The sequence below is a fragment of the Myotis yumanensis genome, unplaced genomic scaffold (assembly GCF_028538775.1).
Source record: "Myotis yumanensis isolate MYYU_CA2020_CCGP unplaced genomic scaffold, mMyoYum1.0.hap1 SCAF_15, whole genome shotgun sequence".
In the NCBI taxonomy this organism is placed as follows: Eukaryota; Metazoa; Chordata; class Mammalia; order Chiroptera; family Vespertilionidae; genus Myotis; species Myotis yumanensis.
The window spans coordinates 146932-172857 of NW_027223766.1; the positions used below are offsets into that span (position 1 = coordinate 146932).

The 25926-nt window shown below is 40.7% G+C and overlaps 1 protein-coding gene across 1 annotated transcript in view; it reads right to left on the reverse strand.

Moving 5' to 3' along the window:
• Positions 1–25926, reverse strand: part of LOC138993439 (nucleotide sugar transporter SLC35B4-like) — a 40600-nt gene that overhangs the window by 8398 nt on the left and 6276 nt on the right. The window contains exon 2 of the mRNA XM_070392702.1: positions 20330–20443. Coding sequence (XP_070248803.1) covers positions 20330–20443 — 114 coding nt within the window. The remainder of the gene's footprint in view (positions 1–20329; positions 20444–25926) is intronic.

Genomic DNA, 25926 nt, shown 5'->3' on the forward strand with positions numbered 1-25926 from the left:
TTTTATAATGATAAAGGAGACAATTCATTAAGAAGACATAACACTTATTAATATGTATGCACCCAACCTGGAAGTATCAAGATATATAAAGCAATTACTAATAGACCTAAGGGAGAAACTGACAAAAATAATATTATAGTAGGGGACATGAATCCCCCACTGAGAGCAATGAATAGATCATCCAGACAGAAAGTCAATAAGGAGATATGGGCCTTAAATGACACAGCAGGGTGAATCAACTTAATATTTATAGAATTTTACATCCCAAAATGCCAGAACACACATTCTTTTCAAGTGCACACAGAACATTCTCAAGGAAAGAGCAGGCCGGCAGTGGGGGGCAGTTGGGGCAAGCAGGCCAGCGGCGGCAGGGGAGGGGGGCAGTTGGGGGCGATCAGGCTGGCAAAGGGGGGCAGTTGGGGGTGAGCAGGCTGACAGGCAGAGTGGTTAGGGGCGATAATATACTGGATAATAAAACTAATCTTGATAAATTTAAGAAGACTGATATCATACCAAACATATTTTCTGGGAAAATCACAAATATGCAGAGATTAAACAACATGCCACTAAACAACTACTGGGTCAAAGAAGATATAAAAGAAGAGATCAAAAGATACATAAAGACAAATGAAAATAAAAATACAATATACCAAAATTTGTGGGATGCAGCAAAAGCAGTACAAAGGGGGAAGTTTAGAGCATTACAGGTCTAGCTCAAGAAACAAACAAAATTTCAAATAAACCACCTAGCATTACACATTTAAAAACTAGAAAGAAAAAGTCCAAGATGCTGGCAGCATAGGAGGTCTGAACTCAACCCCTCCCATGAGCAAACACAAATATACACATATATACTGAGTAATTACTCCTGCAAGATAGCTAAGGGCTTCATAAACAGTTTCTCAACAACAAACAACAACTGAATGGAGAAGGCTGGGAAAGCCACAAGCCCTCTGGGAGCTGCAGGAACTCCATGGCTTGGAGGCACCTGTGAACACCTTAGGGCAGGCGGGATCTCTGTTCAGGGGCTGTGGCTTGCCTGCAAATCACAGCAGTTTCCTAGATCTGCTGCCCAATCCTTTTGCCTCCAGGAAAGGGAGCAAGCAGGAACAACTCAGTGGTGCAGATGCCTGGCCTCCCTGCTGGGCTCCAAGTTGGCACTAAAGCCAGAGGTCACTTCTACATAAGACCACTTTCTGTACAACAAATGAGAGAGATTCTATAGAGAAGTCTGGGGAGCCACTGGAGCTCTCTGGAGACTGTGGGGATTATCCCTTGTTGGAGGTGCCAAAGAGCACCATTGCTTACCCCCCCGCCCTTCTGCCTCCACAGAGTGGGCGGCAGGGGCTCTATCCAGGTACTCTGGCCTACAAGCAAGGTAACTGCAGAGTGTACCTGACACATCACCAAAACCCATTTCAGTCCCAAACAACGGGAGAAAACAGGATCAACAGGACATTACTACATGCACCTGGCCTCCCTACCTGGAGCCATTTCAGCTCAGTGGGCCAGTGTCCAGGACACCTGACACCTGCTCAGTTCCTCTGGCTGACCAAAATCACCTGACAGACACAGCCTACACCAAGGACCCTGGTACATAAGGCCACTTTACAAAGAATGGGAGAGAGGGCTATTTCATCTAATTCATAGAACAAACATAGACACTTTAACTAAATGAAAAGATGCAAGAATTCTCTCTCAAATGAAAGAACAAGAAAAATGTGCAGAAAAAAGAAAAACCTAAGGAAATGGATATAAGCAATTTGCCTAATAAAGAATTCAAAGAAATAGTCATAAAGGTGCTCACCAAACTTGAGAGTGACATAGAAAAACTTAGGGAGAACTTGAACAAAGAGGTAGAAAGGATAATAAAGAACCAACCAGGTCTGAAGAATACAGTAACTGAAATGAAAAACACATTAGAGGGAATTAACTAATACAGAAGAACGCATCCTGAAGACAAACAATGGGAATCAACCTATCAGGAGAGAAAACAGAAACAGAATTTTAAAAAACGAGGATAATTTAAGGGACCTCTGGGATAACATCAAGAACAGCATTACAGGCATCCCAGAGGAGAAGAGAGAAAGGAACAGAAACTATATTTAAAGCTGGGAAAGGAAAAGACACCCAGGTCCATGAAGCACAAGATTTCCAAAGAAAGATGAACCCAAGAGACTTACACCAAGACATATTGTAACTGAACTGGCAAAAGTTTAATATATAGACACAATCTTTAAGGAAACAAGAGGAAAACTGAATTACACACAAAGGAAACTCCATAAGGTTATCAGCTGATTGCTCAGCAACAACTTTACCAGCTAGAGGAAGTGGCAGGACATCTTTAAAGTTCTGAAAGAAAGAAAACTACACAATAATTTACCCAGCAAGGTTATCATTCAGAATTGAAGAAGAGATAGTTTTCCAGAGAAAAGCAAAAACTAAAGAAGTTCATCACCATTAAACCAGCTTTACAAAAAATGTTAAAGGCACTTCTTTAAGCAGAAAAGGACAGGCCATATTCAGAAATAGGAATATATATATTATAGGGAAAAATCTCACAGGTTAAGCCAAATATTAAATAAATACAGTGAATCACACATTGAAAACATACTAAGATCAAAAGAAAGAAGTATCAAACACAACTCAAACAATAAGTAGCCAGGATATACAAAACACAAAACATAACACCAATAGCATACAGCACGGATGGGGTAGTAAAATGTAGTCCTTCTAGAATATATTCACCCTTAAATGCTTATCAACTTAAAACAGACTGTTATAGATATACATAGACCTCATGTAAACCACAAACCAAAAACCTACAGAAGATATACAAAGAAAAAAGAGAAAAAACCCAACTACTGAAAACCAGCAAACCACAAGGAAGAGATCAAGAGAAGAAACAGAGAACTATAAAAACAACAAAAACAATTAACAAATGGCAATAAGTACATACTTATTAACAATTATTTTAAATGTAAATAGATTAAATGCTCCAATAAAAAAAATAAGGTGGCTGAATGGATTTAAAAACAAGACCCATCTATATGCTGCTTACAAGAGACACTGCAAATCGAAAGATGCGGACTGAATGTGAAGGGATGGAAAAAGATATTCCATGAAAAGAAAGATAGGGTAGCAATTTCAGACAAAATATACTTTTAAACAAAAATATTTTAAGAATACAAAGAAGGACATTACATAATTATAAAGGGTTCGATCCAAGAAAAGGATGCAGCAAACATAAATATCATAACTATCACATCCAACACAGGAACACCTAAACGTATAAAGCAATTGCTAATGGCATAAAGGGAGAAACCCACAGTATTACAATAGTACAGGATTTTAATATCCCACTCATATCAAGGAATAGATAATCCAGACAGAAAATCAATATGGAAATAATGGCCTTAAATGTCACTTTAATCCAGATTGATTTAATATCATTTTTAGAATATTTCAAACAAAAACTGCAGAATACATTTTTTAAGTGTACAGGGAACAATCTCTAGAATTGATCACATATTACATCACAATATAAGCCATAATAAATTCAATAAGACTAAAATCATATTAAGCATCTTTTCTGATCACAATAACATGAAACTTAGAAATCAACTCCAGCAAGAAAATTGGAATATATCAAAAAGGAAGTCAAACAGAACATCAAAAACTATCATAAAAACAAATGAAAATGAAAAAACAACTTTTCAAAATTTATGGGATACAGTAAAAGCAGGTATAGAATAAAGTTTAGAGCTATGCAGGCCTACCTCAAAAAAAAAAAAAAAGGAAAATCCCAAATAAACAATTTAAGTCCACACCCACAGGAATTAGGGGAAAAAAACCACCCAAAGTAAACAGAAGCAAGGAAGAGATCAAGAGAAGAAACAGAGAACTATAAAAACAACGAAAACAATTAACAAATGGCAATAAGTAATACTTATTAACAATTATTTTAAATGTAAATAGATTAAATGCTCCAATAAAAAAAAAATAAGGTGGCTGAATGGATTTAAAAACAAGACCCATCTATATGCTGCCTACAAGAGACTCACTGAAAATCCAAAGATGCGGACTGAATGTGAAGGGATGGAAAAAGATATTCCATGAAAAGAAAGATAGGGTAGCAATTTCACAATTTCAAAAAAGCAAGGAAACAGTGAAGATCAGAGAAGAAAAGACAAAATTGATATTTTAAAAATTGAAAAGATCAATAAACTAAAACACTCTTTGAAAAGATAAACAAAATTGCAAACCCTTAGCCAAACTCATCAAGAAAAGTGAGCCCAAATAAATAAAATCATAAATGAAAGAGAATTTACAAGTGATACCACTGACATATAAAAACTCATTAAAGAATAATACAAACAATTGTTTTCCAACAAATTCAACAAAATAGAAGAGATGGATGAATCTTCCAGAAGTATATAACCTTCCAAGCTGAATCAGGAATAAATGCAAAATCTAAATAAACTGATTACTAGCAATGAAACTGAAGCAATAATTTTTAAAAATTTCAAACAAATAAAAGTCCAGGACCAGATGGCTTTATAGGTGAATTTTCAAAGAAGAATCAACACCTACTCTTCTTAAACTATTTCAAAAAATTGAAGAGGAAGGAATGCTTCCAAACTCATTCTATAAAGCCAGCATTATCCTGATAACAAACTCAGACAAAGACATTACAAAAAAATAAAATTACAGGCCAATACCCGTGATGAACATAGATGCAAAATTCTGAAAAAAATATCAGCAAACCAGATTCAATGATACATTTAAAAAAAGTATACATCATGATCAAGTGAGATTTATCCTAGGAACGCAAGGATGACTCAACACCCATAAATCGATCATCATGATACATCACATTGACAAAATAAAGGGTTAAAACCATATGATCATCTCAATAGATGCAGCAAAAGCATTTGACAAAATTCAACAAAAAGCTCTCAACAAACTGAGTATACAAGAAACATAGGCTATATATGATCAAACCTATAGGTAATATAATACTCATTGGTGAAAAGCTTAAAGCTTTTCCTCTAAGATCAGGAATAGGACAAGGATGCTCACTATCGCTAGTTCTATTCAACATAGTATTGGAACTCCCATCTATAGCAAACAGACAAGAAAAATAAATAAAAGATATCTAAATAGAAAAAGAAGTAAAGCTCTCATTATTTCCAGATGACATAACCATAAGGACTGAAAGAAAAAAAACAATTAGAATTAATAAATGAATTCAATAAAGTCACAGCATAGAATTAATACACAGAAATCAGTTGGGTTTCTCTACACCAATAACTAATGATCAAGAGGAGAAATTAAGAAAACAATTCCATTTACAATTGCATCAAAAGCATAAAATACCTAGAAATAAATTTAACCAAAACCTGTATTATGAAAACTATAAGACAATGGAGGAAAAGAAATTGAAGAGCAAATAAATGGAAGAATACACCTTGCTCATGTAATGGGAGGATTAATATTGTTAAAATGTCCTTATTAAAGGAAGATACAGATTCAATGTAACCAATATTAAAATATTAATGGCATTCTTTGAGAATTAAAACGAATCCTAAAATTTATATGGAACCACAAAAGACTGAAAACAGCCAAAGAAATTTTGAGAAAGAACAAAGTGAGAGGTATCACACTACCTGATATCAAACTATTATTATTACGCTACAATACTTAAAACAGTATGGTACTGGCATAAAAACAGATGTATAGATCAATGGAATATTGCTGGGGTCCAACCCCAGCGGGTCCAGGGGTCCCCAAAGGTGTGGACAGAGTTGGCGAAGAAGGAATGACATGGAGGCAGAGTTCAGTTGATCAGCATAGCAAGGTTCTCCCGCCAGATTCTGTTGCCAGGTTCTTTAGCCAGGTTCTCCAGCCAGGTTCTATCCAGGTTCTTTTGCCATGTTTTGTCTAGGTTCTCCAGCCAAGTTCTGTAGCCAGGTTCTGTCCAGGATCTTTTGCCATGTTCTCTGGCTAGGTTCTGTCTCTAGGTTCTGTGTAGGATCTCCAGCCAAGTCCTGTCTCTAGGTTCTTCAGTCAGGTTCTCTTGCTAGGTTCTGTTTCTAGGTTCTGTCTCACTCTAGGTTCTGTCTCTAGGTTCTGTTTCTCATTGTATTGTTACATCTGTATTTATACCAGTTGATTCCAATCCTATCAATCTCTATTCCAAAGGTTAGGGCGTTTCTTATCTCCATTCCAGGGAGTAAAGATTATGTAGCTTAAGCGTGATTGTTTGTAGTTAAAGTGATTAACTACCCGCCTGGCACTTAGTTAAGGGGTTTCATTCCCTCCCTAACTTCAGGGAAAAATCCCCACCTGGGGAAAAAACCTTTCTCGCAGAGGTGGCCTTGGTTAAAATACATAGCGCCAAGAAGGGAAGCAAACATATTAAGAACAGTATGCCATAGACGCCAGGTCCCTTGAAACATATGTTGTGTAGATGCTTCTTCCCTGCAGCGACTGTGTCAAGCAGCAAGGAAGTACCGGCTCCCAGCAGAATATAATAGAGCAACCAGTAATAAATCCTTGCTTATATGATCACTTAATCTACAATAAAAGAGGCAAGGATATACAATGGGGTAAAGACATTCTCTTCACTAAGACGTATCAGGAAAACTGAACACATTAAAAAAAAGAGAACTAAACCACTTTTTTATACCACATACAAAAATAACTCAAAATGGATTAAAGACTTAGATATCATACCTGAAACAATGAAACTCTAGAAGAAAACATAGGCAGTAAACTCTTTGACATTTTTTTAGCAATTTCTTTTTGGATATGTTTCCTCAGGCAAGGAAAACAAAAGAAACAATAAACAAATATGACTACATCAAACTAAAAATGTTTGCACAGCAAAGGAGACAATCCACAAAACAAAAAGGCAACCTACTGAATGGAAGAAGACATTCACAAATGATACATCCTATAGGGAATTAATATGCAAAATACAGTACATAAGGAACTCATACAACATAGCACCAAAACAAAACAAAAAACTAATCCAATTTAAAAATGGGCAGAGGACCTGAATAGACATTTCTTTAGAGGACATACACATGGCCAACAGATATATGGAAAAATGCTCAAAATCACTAATCAGGAAAATGCAAATTAAAACCACAATGAGATATCACCTCACACCTGTTAGAATGACTATCATCAATAAATCAGCAAATAAGTACTAGTGATGATGTGAAGATGCACTGCTGGTAGGATTATAAATTACTGTAAACACTATGAAAAATGGTGTGGCACTTCCTCAAGAGATGAAAAGTAGAATTGCCGGAGGACCTATAAATTGTTTTTTTGGGAGGTATTTATCCAAAGAAAACAATATCACGAATTTGAAAGACATATGCACCCCTATGTTCACTGCAGCATTATTAATAACAGACAATATAGAAGCAACTTAGATGCCCACCAATAGATGAATGGGCAAAAAAATGTAGTGAACATATACAATGATATATTAGTCAGCAATAAAAAATAATAAAATCTTGCCATTTGCCACAACATTGAGGGACCTAGAAGGTACTATGCTAAGTGAAAAAATAGAAAGACCAATACTGTATTTCACTTCTGTGTGAAATCTAACAAACCACACCAAAAGAATGAACAAAACAATACAAACAGACCTATAAATATAGAGAACAAGCTGACAGTTGCCAAATAGGGTTGGGGGAGGTGGTGAGAGGGGGATTTAAATATTTATTTTTTTAATTAAATTTTTTAAAAAGCAACAAGCTATTGAATAACTATTGGGTCAAAGAAAAAAAAGAAGAGATCAAAAGATGCATAGAGAAAAATTAAAATGAAAATTCAACATACCAAAAATTTTTGGATGCAGCAAAAGTGATATTAAGAGAGAAGCTTAGCTTATTAAAGGCCTATCTACACTAATAAAAGAGAAACATGCAAATTGGTGTCACTCTGCTATCCTTTTGATTGGCTAATCAGGGAGATATGCAAATTAACTGCCAGCCAAGATGGTGGCCGGCAGCCAGGCAGCTTATGCGAACAGGGAGGATTCATTGCTTCAGTTACAGAGGACTCCAACGTTCCCCGCCTGACTTGCCGGCCTCTCACCTGCAACTCTAAGCAACTATGTTGCAAATATAGAAACTAAACAAAATCCCAGAAACCTGCTTTACTCAGCCGGGCTTCAGCCAGCTGGACCGCAACATTGTATCAAATACAGAAGGTAAACAAAGGCCAGAAAGCTCCTTTCAGCAGCCGAGGCCTCAGAGCTAAAGCTGGCCCAGAATAACAAAAAGAAAGAAAGAAAGGGGCAGCTGGGAACTTCCGTCACCCGCCAGCCTGAAAACGCCCTCAGCCCCTCACCCAGGCTGGCCAGGCACCCCAGTGGGGACTCCCACCCTGATCCAGGAAACCCTTCAGGGCAAACCAGCCAGCCCCCACCAGTGCACCAGGCCTCTATTCTATATAGTAAAAGGGTAATGTGCCTCCCGGCACTGGGATCAGCGGAGCTGCGAGGCCTTCTGGCACCGGGATCAGCATGAAAGGGGGCACCACTCACACCCCCTGATCGCCCTGCAGCTCTGCGTGTGACAGGGTGCAGCGCCCTAACCCCCTGATCGGCCCTGCTCTGTGTGTGACAGGGTGCAGCGCCCCAACCCCCTGATTGGCCCTGCTCTGTGAGTGATAGAGGGCGGCGCTCCAACCCGCCCCCCCACCACGGGCCCTGCTCTGTGTGTGACAGGGTGCGGCACCCCAACTCCTCCCCCCCACAGGCCTTGCTCTGTGTGTGATGGGGTAGAGCCATAACCTCCCCATCGGCCCTGCCCTGAGTGTGACAGTGGCGGTACCCCAACCCCCTGATCAGTCCTGCTCTGTGTGTGACAGGGGGCGGTGCCCCAACGATCCAATTGGCCCTGCTCTGAGCCTGACCAGGGGCTGCACCTAGGGATTGGGCCTGCCCTCTGCCACCCGGGAACGGGCCTAAGCCAGCAGGTCATTATCTCCTGAGGGGTCCCAGACTGTGAGAGTGCACAGGCTGGGCTGAGGGACACCCTCCCCCCCCCCCCCCCAAGTGCACAAATTTTTGTGCACCGGGCCTCTAGTCTCAAAAAAAAAAAAGAAATTTTAAAAATTAAATGTATCTTAGCAAGTAGAAAAAACATCTAGAAAAAGAAGAACAAATAAAGCTCAAAGTCAGTAGAGGAACAAAAATAATAATAATCCGAGCAGAAATAAATGAAACAGAGAACAAAAAAAGGATAGAAAGAAACATCAATGAAATCGCTGGTATTTTGTAAAGATAAACAAAATTGACAAACCTCTAGTTAGATACACTAACCAAAAAATGAAAACAGACTCAAAATCAGAAATGAAAGAGAAGTTACAGTGGCCATCACAGAAATATAAATCATTATACAAAAACACTATGAAAGGATATACACCACCAAATTCTATAAAAACTAAAAAAAAAATGGTAAAGTTCTTAGAAATATACAACCAACATAGCCTGAACCATGAATTGGAAAGCCTAAAGAGAGTGATCACTAGTAAGGAAAATGAAACAGTAACACTCAAAGAAGACTTAATACTAATCCTTCTCAACCTCTTCCAAAAAATTGAAGAGGAGGGACTACTTCCTAATTTATTTTATGAGACCAACATTCCCCTGATATCCACACACAAAAAGAATATTACAGGCTAATATCTCAGATGAACATAGATACAAAATTTCTAATCAAAATATTTGCAAATATAACAATACATTAAAAGGATAATACATCAAGATTAAGTGGGGTTGCCAGTCAGTGTAGCTCAGTGGTTGAGCAATGACCCATGCACCAGAAGGTATCAGATCAATTCTTGGTCAGGGTACATACCGGGTTGTGGGCTCAATCCCTGTTGGGGAGCACAGGAGACTTGGTTGGAAAGTTTGTAAGGAGGACATTCCGAGAGGGAAAAAAATAGTGTGCTGAAGGCAGACTGCCCTGTTTATTGGAATTACGACTTAGGGGAGTGCCAAAGGCCACACCCCTAATTATTCCTTGACCTTTCCAAACAAAAAGTCTGTGCACGTGCAGACCCCTGGATGTTTACTGGAATCCTTATGCTTAATCTTTGGGTGTCCTTGCTTAAAGGACACTGCAAACACATATGTCCTCCCAAGATTACTTACCCTACTGATTGTATCTAAAAGATAAAATTTATCTCAAACTGCTGCTACAATAAAAGCCTAATGAGACAGGTGATTCAGGCTGTCTGGTTCCTTTAGCCAGGGAGTCCCTTAGTCCTCTCTTTCACAGCAAACATTGTGTTAGAGTAATCATTCACCCGTCCCTCAGGGTGTGCTGGTCAGCCCTAACAGATTCCCAGTAGGGGGCGTGCAGGAGGCAACAGATCGATATTTCTCATCGATGTTTCTATCCCCCACTTCCTCTCCTTTCCTCTCTCAGAAATCAATTCTATAAAATAAAAGCCTAATATGCTAAGTGTCTGACCTTTCAACCAGTCACTATGATGCACACTGACCATCACGGGGCAGACACTCCAACCGGTAGGTTAGCTTGCTGCTGGGTATGGCTGATTGGGACTGGGCGAGGCGGGCCGAAGACACCCTGGAGCCCTCCTGTGGTCCCTCCCGGCCCCGATTGTGCACCAGTGAGGTCCCTTGGCCTGGCCTATGCTCTCTCACAATCTGGGAGTCCTCGGGGGATGTCTGCAGGCCAGGCCGAGGGACCCCACCAGGGCACAAATCCATGCACCAGGCCTCTAGTAAAAACAAATTGGAAAAAAAAAAAAGTTTAAGTAGGGTTCATTCCCTGGATGCAAGGATGGTTCAATGTTTGCAAATCAAACAATGTGATAAACCACATTAACAAAATAAAAGATAAAAATCATATAATCATATCAATAGATGCAGAAAAAGCATTTGACAAGATACAACATCCACTTATGATTAATATACTCAATAAGATGGATATAGAAGGAAAGTATCACAACATAATAAAGGCCATATATGACAATTCAACGGTGAAAAACTGGACGTTTTTTCTCTAAGATCAGGAACAAAACAATGATGCTCACTCTTGCCACTGTTATCCAACATAGTACTGGAAGTGCGAGCCAGAGCAATTAGGGGAGAAAAATAAATAAAAGGTGTCAAAACAGAACTGTCACTATTTGCAGACAACATGATTCTGTATATAGAAAGCCCTAAAGATTCCATGAAAAGACTATTAGAAACAATGACAAATACAATAAAGTAGCAAGATACAAAAATCAGTATACAAAAAACCACTATATTCCTATATGCCAGGGGTCCTCAAACTTTTTAAACAGGGGGCCAGTTCACTGTCCCTCAGACCGTTGGAGGACTGGACTATAGTTTAAAAAAAACTATGAACAAATTCCTATGCACACTGTACATATCTTATTTTGAAGTAAAGAAAAAAAACGGGAACAAATACAATATTTGTATTTGCATGTGGCCCGCGGGCCATAGTTTGAGGACCACTGCTATATGCTAACAACAAAATACCCTAAAAATAAACAAAACATCCCATTTACAACTGCAACAAGAAGGATAAAATACCTAGTGAGAAATTTAACAAAGGAGGTGAAAGACCTGTACACTGAAAACTACAAGACATTGTTGAAAGACACTGAAGAAGACACAAAGAAATGGAAAAATATCCCATGTTCATGGATTGGAAGAATAAACACTGTTAAAAGTGACCATTACCTAAAGTAATATACAGATTTAACACAATCCCCATCAAAACCCCAATGTTATTTTTCACAGAAATAAGAACAAAAAAATCCTCAGATCTATATGGAACCACAAAAGACCCTAAAATAGCCAAAGCTACCTAGAGAAAAAAGGACAAAGCCTGATGTATCACACTGCCTCTCTTAAAATTATACTACAAAGCTAAAACAATCAGAAAAAGAGACATACAGACCAAAGGAACAGAGTTTAGAGCCCAGAAATAAGCTAACACATACTAGTCTATGGGCAACTAATAGTTGACAAACGAGACAAAAGCACACAGCAGAGAAAAGAAAGTCTCTTCAATAAATGGTGCTGAGAAAACTGGAAAGCCACATCCAAAAGAATGAAACTAAACTGCTATTTGACACCATAAACAAAAGTTAGCTCAAAATGGACCAAGGACTTGAATATAAGACCTGAGCCAATAAAATACATAGAAGAAATCATAGGCACTAAACTTGTGGACTTTGGTCTCAGAGGGGCTTTTGTGAACTTGACCCCAAAGGCATGGGAAATAAAAGCAAAAATAAATGAATGTGTCTACTAGTACATCAAACTAAAAAGCTTCCACATAGCAAAAGAAACCATCAACAAGCCAGTCAATGAAGGAAAAATACCACATGATCTCATTCTTTCATGGATAATTAAGACCATTACAAACTTTTGAACAATAATAAATACAGTGGCAGAGCTGCCTCAAACCGATTGTCGTACTTCAGTGGTAAGGCCAGGGAGGGTTGGGCGATAGGAGGGAGGGGAGTAAGAGATCAACCGAAGGACTTGTATGCATCCATATAACCATAACTAATGGACATAAGACACTGGGGGGTAAGGGAGGGCAGGGGCTTGTCAAGGGTGGGGGGGGGGGGGAAAGGATACATATGTAATACCCTTTGTAATGCTTTTAGCATTAAAAAAAAAAAAAAAGAAACCATCAACAAAACAAAAAGGCAACCAACTGAATGGGGGAAGATATTTGCAAATGATACCTCTGATTAGGGCTGATACCAAAAATACATAAATAACTCATACAACTCAACGACAACAACAACAAAAAAAAACACACCAAACAATCCAATTAAGAAATAAGCTGAGGCTGAACAGACATTTCTCTAAAGAGGACATATAGATGGGCAATAGAGATATAAAAAGATGCTCGGCATGACTAATCATCAGGGAAATGACAATTAAAACCACAATGAAATATCATCTCACCTCTGTCAGAATGGATATCAGTAAATCATCTAAGTGCTGGCGAGAATGTGGAGAAACAGGAACACTCTGGCATTACTGGTAGAAATGTAAATTGCTGCAATCACTATGGAAAACAGTGTGGACTGATTCCTCAAAATATTAAGAACAGAGCTACCACATGACCCAGCAATCCCTCTTCTGAGTATCTACCTAAAAAGTTGGAAAACATTTATCTGTAAAGATATGTGTATCCCTATGTTCACTGCACAAGACCCAAGATATGGAAACAACCTAAGTATCCTTTGACAGATGATTGGATAAAGAAGATGGGGTACATATATACAATGGAATACTACTCAATCATAAGAAAAGGTGAAATACTCCCGTTTGCGATAACGTGAATGGATCTTCAGAATATTTATGCTAAGTGAAAATAAGACAAAGAATAACAAGAATGGTATGATTTCACTCGTATGTGGGATATAAGAAAAAACAAACAAACAAACAAACCCCAAACTCTTAGAAACAGACAACAGAATGGTGATTACCAGAGGGGAAGTGGTAAGAAGGGAGAACAAAGAGGGTAAAAGGAGTAAAATATAGTGACAGAAGATTTGACTTGGGTGGTGAACACACAAAAGAGTATACAGATGTCATAACTTGTATACCTGAAATTTATATAATGCTATTAATAACAAATTTATTGCTACCTCAATATACTTAATTTCAAAAAGAAAACAAAAAGTGAATAATTTTTTTGACTTTTTAAAAAATATATATTTTATTGATTTTTTACAGAGAGGAAGGGAGAAGGATAGAGAATTAGAAACATCGATGAGAAACATTGATCAGCTGCTTCCTGCACACTCCCTACTGGGGATGTGCCCCCAACCAAGGTACATGCCCTTGACTGGAATCGAATCTGGGACCCTTGAGTCTGCAGGCTGACGCTCTATCCACTGAGCAAAACTGGTTAGGGGAAAGTGAATAATTCTTATTACTGTATCACTTCTTTTTATAAGTTTCATATACCTCTAAAGAACTTAAAAATGGTTAATTCTCTCAAATACTTCTTCTATACACTTGTTTATACCAATAATTTTCATTATTTCTAAAGAAATTATTTGCTAAGTCAAAGGTTACTTTCAGCCTAGCAACTCTTAATAATTATCTCGCATTTGGAGTGGCCTCCAAATTAATGAGGACATCATTTAACTTGTACAAATTTGTTTTTAAAAACCAGCCCCCCCCCCCTCCCTTGCCGAAATCGGTTTGGCTCAGTGGATAGAGCGTCGGCCAGTGGACTGAAGGGTCCCAGGTTCGATTCCGGTCAAGGGCATGTACCTGGGTTGCAGGCACATCCCCAGTGGGAGATGTGCAGGAGGCAGCTGATTGATGTTTCTCTCTCATCGATGCTTCTAGTTCTCTATCTCTCTCCCTTTTTCTCTGTAAAAAATCAATAAAATATATTTTTTAAAAAAAACAGGGCCCCTGTTTTTAAGACTTATAGATCTTTAAATAAAAAACAACCACACAAAAGCTAAAAAGAAAATCCAGTAAGCCTAGTACCTTAGAAAAATAAAGGGATAAATACAAATAAACAAATGAATTAAATAATTTTACTTTTGTATGACCCCATTTTGAACTACAAAATACTTTTACAATGCCTTTCATACGTACCAGGTTAAACCAAATAAAATTAAGATGCCTTTTATACATGTCACATTCAACCACATGAAATTACCATACTTTTGTAGGTCAAAAAGGATTGAATGTCAGTAATTTCATTTTATTCAACCTAATACATTCAATAGGAGAAAAAATTATATATATATCTCCTAATATATTAAAAGCTTTCACTACCAAAACAACCGGGATAACGACTGAAAAGGCTGTTTGGGGCGACAAGCCCGGCAAGGGGGTTACAGAGGGACAACCAAATGAATGAATAGCAGGCTGCGTGGGGCAACCAGGCCAGCAGGGGTGGTTAGTGAGGGACGACCAAATGACTGAACAGCGGGCTACATGGGGTGACCAGGCTGGTGGGGGAGGGGGCAGTTGGGGTGACCAGGCTGCATGGGGTGACCAGGCTGGTGGGGGAGGAGGCAGTTGGGGCGACCAGGCTGGCGAGGGGAGGAGGGGACAGTTAGTGGTGACCAGGCCAGCAGAGGGGGGCAGTAAGAGATGACCAGGCTGGCCAGGAGGGGAGTTAGGGGTGAACAGGCTGGTGGGGGTGGGGGCAGTTGGGGGAGACCAGGCTGGCAAAGGGGGCAGTTAGAGGCAATCAGGCAGGTGAGCAGTTAGGAGTCAGCAAGCCCGAATTGTGAGAGGGATGTCCAACTGCCGGTTTAGGCCCAGGGATCAGGTCTAAACCGGAAGTCAGACTTTCCTGGAATGGAGAGGGTGAAGGCTGGGCTGAGGGGACCCCCAACCATACACAAATTTCTTGCACTGGGCCTCTAGTATCTATAATAATAAAAACATACTATGCTAATTAGACTGGACGTCCTTCCTGACGACCTTCTGGACAAAGCCGGGATGCAGGAGAAGCCTGAGTCAAGGGTGCCAGAGGGAAGCTGGTGCCGGCAGCCGGGGGAAGGAAGGCCTATCCTTGCACAAATTTTGTGCACCAGGCTTCTAGTCTACACTAATAATAGACAAACATGGTAATTGACCATACCTTCGCTACGATTCCCATTGGCTATTCAGGGTGATATGCAAATTAATTGTCAACAAAGATGGCAGTTAACCGCCAACAAAGATGGTGGTTAATTTGCATATGTAGGTGCAATGCTGGGAGGCGAAAGGGGAAGGAGGGAAGAAGCCACGTGCTGCTGACAGTGATTGGAAACCCAGACAGCACCCAGGCCCATGATCGGAGAACCGGGCCGCCTTTGCCTGCCCCCCGGCAAGTGATCAGAAAAGCCGGGCAGGGCAGGGAAGAGGAGGACGCCAGCAGCCGCCTCTTCCCTGCCCCACTTGGCTTCTCTGATCACTGATCACTGGTGATCGGTGATCAGAGATGACCCAGAAGCCGGGCTGTGTTGCAGCCCGGGGACCCGATCTGGAACTGGGTGGGGAAGCGGGAGGCAGCTCTTCACCTGGAAGCTTAAGCCCAAGGTGGGAGGTGCCATTTTCTGTACTGAAAGGCAGGGGGCATGGCTAAGCACAAGGTGGCACCATGTTTGCATATGGAGAAGGGGCGTGGCTCCGAGCAGGGTGGCGCTATGTCTGGAGAGAATGGTGCTGAGGCCAGGTGTTCACCTCAGAATTCGAGAGGCAGGAGAGGAGTGCAAGGTACAGGAGGTGCGGCTTCAGGCAAGTGAAGGAAAAGGGCAGGTCTCCCAGCCGCGACACCGTTCCAAGCTTCCCGGCCCAGGTTTTCAAATGTAAATATTACTTCAGATGTTGTAGTTGCATGTACTTTATTCCCTTCCCCTCATCTTGGCTGTTAAAGTCATGCTCACCCCCTGGGCAGCTAGGCCTCACGTTCATGGCACAGACAAGGTTTGGTTCTGGGGTCACCCCTTAGATTTTAAGCGGCTGCTACACTTGGTTGATAGGAAGAGTGAGACTGTAGCCCTGAAAAGATGGAAGGCTTGGGGCAGATGGTTCTCTTGAGGGCTCAGCATACTTTCGGGCCATAGGCACAGGCATTCGTCTGAGCTCGGACAAGGCCATTTTGCAGCCTCCCTGTCCTCTGTCCCAGGTGGTGGGGGCTGTGACTGCCTCAAGGCTGCTCCCAGGAAGCCATTCTCCCCTCAGCCTGTAGCTGTAAAACAGTGCACATGAAGAGAATCTTTTTGTGCCTCATGTTAAAAAAAAAAGGGTGTGTGACTCCTCACTGTGTTCATTTGTTAAAAAAAAAATGCTATTAAGACCCCGGGCAGTGAGGCAGCCCAGCCCCAAAGACAGTATATGCACAACATTGGTCACAGACAACAATATGGTGATGGCCAGAGAGAAGTGGGGCTCAAGAGCTGGGTAGAAGGGGCAAAGGGGGTGAAATAGGGACATCCTACCCTATCTAATAAAAGAGAAACATGGTAATTAGCCATAACTCTGCTACCCTTCCCATTGTCTAATCAGGGCAATATGCAAATTAACTGCCACCCAAGATGGCGGCTGGCAGCCAGGCAGCTTGAAGTGAACATGAGGTTTGCTTGCTTCAGTGACGGAGGACTCCAACGTTCCCTGCCTGCCAATGCCGGCCTCTGAGCTTGCAGTTTGAAACAATGTTACAAATATGGAAGCTAAACAAAACCCCAGAAACCTGCTTTCAGCCAGCCGGGATCTCATAACTGGAGTTGAAACAGTGTTTCGATTATAGAACCCAAACCAACTAGATACCTTCTTTCAGCAGCCAAGGCCTCAGAGCTGGGCCAGCTTTAGCTCTAAGGCCGCCTCGCTGCTGAAAACATCTATGCAATGTTGCAGTCCGGCTGGCTTTCAGTCTAGCTGGTTTCTGGGGTTTTGTTTAGCTTCTAATTTGCAACATAGTACATAGTTGCTTAGAGTTGCAGCTGAGAGGCCGGCAAGTTAGGTGGGGAACTTTGGAGTCCGCAGTCACTGGAGCAAGCAAGCCTCCCTGCTCGCTTCAGTGCATGGCTGCCGGCCGCCATCTTGGCTGACAGTTAATTTGCATAAGGATATGCTGATTAGTCAATGGGAAGGGTAGCGGTCATACGCTAATTACCATGTTTCTCTTTTATTAGTGTAGATGCTGTTGTCTCCATCGCAGTTATTTAAAGTGTTGTGGCAGGAATTTTATTCTAAATAACGGCTCCTGGAGTTTCACAACGTATTAAATTCAGAAAATGAATATAAACTCTACTAATATCTTTGATACAAATCTTATAAATGGATCTCATATTCCTTTTATATAAGTACCAGAAAAGCTCTTAATTTTTTTTTTATTAAATCTTTATTGTTCAGATTATTACATTTGTTCTTCTTTTTTCCCCCAATAACTCCCCTCCTTCCAGCTCCCACCCCACCCTCCACCCTCACTCCCCACCCACTGTGTTCATCCATAGGTGCATGATTTTTGTCCAGTCACTTCCCGCATCTCCCACACCCCTTTTCCCCCCAAGAATAGTCATTCTATTCCCTTTCTATGTCCCTGATTCTATTATAATCACCAGTTCATTCTGTACATCAGGTTATTTATTCTCTTGATTCTTAGATTCATTTGTTGATAGATGCATGTTTGTTGTTCATAATTTGTATCTTTACCTTTTTCTTCTTCTTCCTCTTCTTAAAGGATACCTTTCAGCATTTCATATAATACTGGTTTGGCGGTGATGAACTCCTTTAGCTTTTCCTTATCTGTGAAGCTCTTTATCTGACCTTCAATTCTGAATGATAGCTTTGCTGGATAAAGTAATCTTGGTTGTAGGTTCTTGGTATTCAGCACTTTGAATATTTCTTGCCATTCCCTTCTGGCCTGCAAAGTTTCTGTTGAGAAATCAGCTGACAGTCGTATGGGTATTCCCTTGTAGGTAATTGAGCCTCTTTCTCTTGCTGCTTTTAAGATTTTCTCTTTGTCTTTTGCTCTTGGCATTTTAATGATGATGTGTCTTGGTGTGGTCCTCTTTGGATTCCTTTTGTTTGGGGTTCTCTGCGCTTCTTGGACCTGTAAGTCCATTTCTTTCTCCAGATGGGGGAAGTTTTCTGCCATTATTTCTTGAAATAGGTTTTCAATATCTTGCTGTCTCTCATCTTCTGGCACTCCAATAATTCTGATATTAGACCGCTTAAAGCTGTCCCAGAGGCTCCTTACACTATCTTCACACTTTCGGATTCTTTTTTCATTTTGCTTTTCCAATTGGGTGTTTTTTGTGGAATCTTTGGTTTGATTATTGTGCTCCTCTGGTCTGCTATTGGGTATAATATTCTTTATTTCAGTCCGTGTATGCTTACTTTCTAATTTCTTTATCGTAGCATCGAGGGTCTCATTAGTTTTCGTGAGGCTCTGCACAAATTTATGGCAAGCCCTCAAAATTGCGATTCTTAGCTCCATATCCTCCATTTCTGTCATGTTTTTTTGTCTCCGCATCTTTTATGCTTTCTTGGTGCACCCCTTTGTGGTCTCGGTGCACAGTCTTGTTCTAGTCAAGCCTTAATTGTTGTAGTTAACACTAGAGGGATTTGACCTCCAGGCCGACTGGCTATAGGAATCAGCTGTATGGAAAACGTCTGCCTTCTGGGGAGGCGCTAATCCAGCCTTTGCCTGAGGCGATCGGCAAATGGCTGTGCACAGGGCCTGGGCGGGGCGGGATCAACAGGGCGGGCGGAGGGAGCAGTTATGGCCACGCTCAGTCCCGTTCCCAGAGGCTCTGCTTCTCAGAACCCCGGCAGCCGCTGCAAACCTCAGAGAGAAAGCTGCCCTCAGGTTCCAACTGATGCCGGATAATCCCGCTTCTCCCGTTTGAGTCTGGGTCCCTAGAGACTCGCCCGGATCCGGAGCCCAGAGTCTGAGACTCACTCCCGACAGAAAACGACAACCGCGCCCTCAGCCACCAGCCCGCTTTGTGCGCGCACCTCGGTACCTTTGTATTTTCCACACTGCGCCGCCTCTGAGCCTCGATTTGCTGTTCTCTTTCCTTCTAGTTGTAGAGTCTCTCTTCAGCCAGCCTTCCTGTGGTTCTGGGTGATGTCCGTTCTGTCTTTTAGTTGTATTTTTGAAATGGTTGTTTGCGGCAGCGGTCTCCGGTCTCCGGTGTTTACCTACGCCGCCATCTTGGTCCAAGCTCTTAATTTTTTAAAAATTTCTCTTTATCATCGAAAGCATTACAAATCTCCTGTATGTGTTTTTTCCCCATTGAACCCCTCCACCCAGTACCCACCTCTCCCAGGCTTTTACCACCCTATTGTCTGTGTTCTTGGGTTATACATAAATGCATATAAGTTCCCCAGAGAATCTTCCCCTTCCACCCCTAACCCCCCCCTTTCCCTCTGAAGTTTGTCAGCCTGTTGCATGCTTTTATGCCTCTTGATCAGTTTATTTTGTTCATTAGATTCCACAAATGAGTGAGATAATGTGATACTTATCTTTCTCTGACTGGCTTACTTAGATTAGCATAATACTCTCCAGGTTCATGCCCACTGTTGCAAATGGTGAGTTCTTTCTTTTCTTACAGCTGTGTATCATTCCCGTGTGTAAAGGTACCACAGCCTTTTTATCTGCTCATCTCGCTGATGGGCATTGGGGCTGTTTACAAATCTTAGCTAGTGCAAATTGCACTACTATGAACATAAGGGTGGATATATTCTTTCTGACTGGTGTTTCTGAATTCTTAGGCAATGCTATTTTAAGACAAACAAGGCTAAAAGAGACTTCAATGTACATACCTTATTGGGATAGATGGCTGCTTCCTCCCCAAATTGGCTTCAAAGAGGAAGCCTTCCACAGCAATAAATAAAAATGGTGCAAATGTCACAATGTTCCCGCATCCTGGACGATTTCTGCATAGTGAGGGCCAAAAAGAAAAAGACACAAAAGACTGAGATAATGGCCACTATGACCTGTTATATTGACAGTTCAGAGTAACAGGGAGATAGATTTCCATTACCGACTGTCTTCTCGGTTTTCATGTCCCATGGATCACATACATTTAGCAATATACCTCACAGAGAAGAACATCAAGCCTTATTTCACTCTTCCAGGCCATCATGAAGGACCACTCTGATACACTCTTCCTGGAACTATGACACAACCTTCCTAGTAAACTATAGGAAGTTGGTCAGTCAGATATTCTTTTTGAGATCTTCGCTTATGTAACCAAAGGGACTTCATTTAGGATCCTAGTCAGCCTATACATCTCATGCTCAGGTCTCCTAGAAACATTTATATATCCTCCTGACCAGCAATCTCCAAGACTACAGTTAGTCAAAGACTCATATCCAGGGACATTGCCTTTGCTCCTGTATAGGGGCAAAAACTGGTTCTTAAGGTCGGAGAAAGCTTTGTATTTTGTAAGTATAAAGTACAGATATATGTACAGTACATAAACCCATATACAGTGTGTCTGTGGGGAGATGACTAGGAAAAAAATGTCTAAAGGGGGTTTTAGATGGGGGTGGGGAGAGTGGTAAGAAGCAATAATGAAAAGAATGAGGACACTGCTATAGTCTATTATTCTCCACAACCTTTAACACAAATATACTGAAGCATAGTAATTCCTCCTTTAGAAAACTGCTGTTTGAACTACTCTGTTATTCTTAGACAGTCTCTTATTATGTAGGTCAACTCTGTTATTTTTAGATAGTCCTTTATTCTATAAAAGAATTGTTTTAGTTTGAATAATAGGAAAAGATAAAAACTTAACTGTCTGACCTTGCAAGCTAGCCATCTAACGTAATAGGTGAATACTGACAATAATTCCCATATTCTCATGCCAAGTGTTTGTTCATTATTTATCAAAAGTTACAAACTGTCTGCAAAAATAACCTACACAAAGCTCTTTGTAAAATCTGCAAAGTGATCAAAAGATATAAATAGAGAGGATTTCCTCTATGTTTGGGGATTCAGAAGTTGACAGCGGTATTCTGCTCTGAACCCGCGTGCAATAAAGATGACTCCTAACTAATTTACTCATTAAGGCGTCTTGTCTAGCTCGCTGATTTACAATACAACAGGATTAGGCACTCAGTGAATTGTTACAGTTAAGCCCCCTTGTAAAATCTCTTAACCTATGAATGTCCCTCTCAGGTATGTTGGCAGTTACTGGGGAAATGGAACCAACTATGGTCAAGGGTAGTCTGGGAAATGGGGCAAGTTTATAATAGCTAGGGCAAGTTGATATTAGTAGCTAGAGAAATGGGGCAGTGTTGATTAACGTACCCCAGGTAACTTTGTGTGTGTTTAGCCAACCGTTGTATGGCTTTTGGGAATAAAAGGCTGGCATGGAACCAGAGTTGGTGCTGTTGTGGGAGAACACGCCTGTAGCAGCCGCTGGCCAGCTTTTCAATAAATCCTCAGCTTTTCAATAAATCCTGCTTAAGACCTAATTGGAGTTGGTGGTCTTACTCTCGCGAACATTGGTTCATAACAGAATGTTCATGAAATTCAATCGAAGCTCTTCAGTGATCTAGAAGGGATGGGGAATCTTTCATGGTGACTTAGGGAAAAATGTACAAGAGAAGAATTCCTTCTAGAATCCCTCCTGAGGCACGCTGAAAGGAGTTACTCAAACCGTGTGTGTTATTCTTGAGCTTGTCCTCCATGAGGCTCTGCTCAACCACTGGAGGAAGGTCAAAGTGAGCAGCTAGCTTCCTTTGTTTTCCTGAAGCTTCCTGGTTGCCCATACTACCCATATCCCTACATTACAAAATTCAGCCTTTGTATCCTGCATCTTCACCTTCACCCAAGGCATTTACCCACAGGTACTGAGTAGAGGGGTGTAATTATATTACTACATATTAATACAATGCTATTTTTTTTTAAAAAAAAAAACCTCCATCCTCTGTTAGTGATTTTAGTATTGAATAGCAGTGCTGAGCATACAAATTCCAAAATACACCCAACAGGCATAAAAATAAATAGCTCCAAGCACAAGCCTTTCTTGTACGGAGCTATGCTGACATCTAAGGCAGGGCTGTTGCTACTCTTTAGGTTCCACTGCCTATGAAAACTACAGCTTTATATTCAATTCGGTGATTTCTTTTAGCACCTCTTACGTTCAAGGGACATGGCTAAAGGCTGCAGGAATCCATAAATAATCATGTAAGACATTTACCTCATTGAAGGAGCTAATTAAAGCCACTAGCCTCACTATGAGTTAGGGGAGAAGGAACCTGAGCTGTAGATAGTTCCTGGCACAGTCTTCACACTTAGGCTGCTCCTTAAAACCATGTACACTGGGAGCCTCCCCTCCCAGTTTGGACTGGATTGGTCTGGGGTAAGTCCTGTACTTTTGTAAGCTTCCCACTTGATTCTCATGTGCAGCCAGAGCTGAGAACCCTAAGGTAGGTCTGGGGGAAAGGACAGGAGGGGTGAAGGTGTGTGTAAGATGCACAGGCAATCTTTATGTGCTGACACAGGGTTGAGAATTACTGCGCTCCAGTGGCTAAAAATACACAGTGACATGCAAGATGCAGCTGTCACTTACCCAGTGACATGGAAGTTGATTATCCTATCTACATCTAGTTTTCTTATCTTTCAAATGGGAACAGTATGAGTGCTTACTATCTCATTGGTTTTACTGCAGAGCAAATAAGCCAGTCCCTGAAAAGCACTTCCCACAGTGCCTGCCAAGCAGGGAAAAAGGCAGACTGGGACTCTAGGATGACCAAAATGTTGCATCTTGCATATGAGAAGGTCTTCAATTGAATATAGTAACCTTTTAAAATATGTTTATATTGACCGTTTTCTTCTCACTTATAAATCAAAAGGGACATGTTTTTAACCTTGTCATGAGGATGCAATGAAAAAAATATACATAAAGTGCCAAGCCCAAGACTTAGCCCAAGGGCTCAAGAAGCTTCCTGGCTTTCCCTCCCATTTCTCTTTACCAAAAGCCTAGGATTCAACTAAAGAACAATTAGGGAGTACTTACTGTGGGAAAAGTTAGTGGCTAGCTGCCAGGAAGCTCCCATGTGAATGAGACCTGATCCCTGCCCCCTAGATGACAGGATGAGGGAGTATGAGATAGTAAGGACCCAGTGCCACAGAGGGATGACTAGAGGAAGGTGCCCCTACTCTCTGGGCAGTGTCTGGCCTTCCCTCAAGCACCTGAATGAATGTGGGGATGCCTCACTTTAAGCAAACATGATCTGGATTTAGGACACCTCCAACAACAAATCCAATCAGCCCCCTGACAACTCTAATCTCTGTGCTCTATTTCCATAGCATTGTTAAACTTCCCTACTGCACTCACATGATTCCATTTATTAAAAATGAACTTACAGAGCTTTTTAGGAACACACTGTTGTGTAGATACCAATGGAATTATTTACTTTAACTTAATTCATTTTAAAACTTCAGAGTAAAAACTTAAGAGCCTTTTCCCTAAATCACTTGTTTTGTTGAAATTCATTTTTGGGAATTATGGTCATAATTGCAAGCAGGTTCTTTGACTTTGAATTCTCTTTTGCAAGAATCCAAATTTATTTTATTTCATTCTAACTTTTTATATAAAATTTTTTAAAATCCTCACCCAAGGATATGCTTTTATTGATTTTAGAGAGAGACATACACATGAGAGAAGAACATCGATTGGTTGCCTCTCATATGCACACTGACTGGGGATCGAAACCACAACCTGGGTATGTATCTAACCAGGAATCCAACCCATGACCATTCAGTGCATGATGGAACGATGCTCCAACCAACCGAGCCATGTGGGCTAGGACAAATTTTTATTTTTTAAAAAAGGTAACTTTGAAGAGAAATGTTAATGTAAAAAACCATTGAAACCTGTAAAGAATTTTTGTGAGTTTATGTGTGCCAAACTGTCGACATATGCCCGGAAGCAGAACCTCAACCAATTGAGATAGTGCTCCAGAGAATGGCAGGGTTACATGCGTACTTATACATGAAATTCATTGGTGACAGATTTAAGGAGGTGGGATTAAGCGAAGAGGGGAAACCTACCTGATAGGATAAAAAGTAAAAATGGACACATACTTAGGTGGGTGCAGGAACAATTAACATGATAATTGAAAGAATCTCCTGCATCTGTCCTGGGCCCAGCACACCTGGCTGTGCCCTAGGGCCTTCAGATACAGGGAAATCACGTTACCCAGACATTTCAAGGTTATGTTATCATAGATGCAAAAAGACAGATAGGCTCAGTTATGGTAAAGGTTGACCTTATCAGTGAAGATATCAGCTTAGAACGTAACTGCTCACCATAACTGCTTTTAGTTAAGATTTAATTTCAGACCATTCTTTGTGGTTACTTTAGGTCTCCGAGTCTGCAAAATTGCCATGCAGGCCTCTCCTGAGCTTGTCATGTCAGCATGTGGCCCCTTTCATCCACAGAAAGAATTGGGCATATATTTTTTGCCTTTTGTTATCTCATAGTCTAGATTTAGGAAACTTTTCTATTTGATTCAATACCAGGCACTTGATTGGAATAAAATGGGGGAAAGAAAATGTTTCAGAGTGTTTTCCTCATGTAAAACACACAATACCTTGCTTACTCAGTTAGCTGCTGCATATCCCCTCAGTCATTCACATCTTCTCTTTACACTGCATTATGGCCTGTATTTTATTTTAGATCCTCAATATAGGCATGAACATCAGAAAGAAAAAACCTACATTTGTTTTTCCAATTTGGGAAAAATGATTTAAAATGTTCGCTTCTCCCTGCAATTCACTTTAGCATTTCCATGTTTCTACTTTCCATTTATTACAGCACCCAAGGGTTCCAAGGAAGCCATATAAAAAGCACAGTTCCTGCTCTATACAGATTTATGAGCTGTGATGTCCCAAGACGGAGTCGCAAATTCTGAGAAGGCCAAAACTAGAAAGAACTTTAAAGACCATCCAGTCCAACCAGCTCTTATTTTATTGTAACATGAGAAGTCGTGAGTTGCCCAAGCAAATCAGGAAAAAAGCTGCTATTCATCTGATGTACTATTCATTAAAGTCATAAATGTACCCCTCTCCTTACGAAAGCCCACTGCTGTATGCAAAAATTTCGATTTACAAAAGAGATAAATGAGTGACGATTTATTTACCCATTATTCAAAGCATTCTAAATAGAAGCTTCCATAATGCATGAAAACATTCCATAAAGTTAGATTTATTCACAACTTCTCAGGAACAAACCCATAAAACAAGGCAGACCTGCACTGAAATAAAAGTTGTTAGAGGGGAGGGGAAGCCTGAATGTGCTTCAGGCTTTGCACGTGAATCTCCTTCAAATCCATTTGAAGCAGGTGGAGCCATCACCTCCCCATCCCACTTTTACTGTTGATCAAACAGACCAGGGAGATCAAGT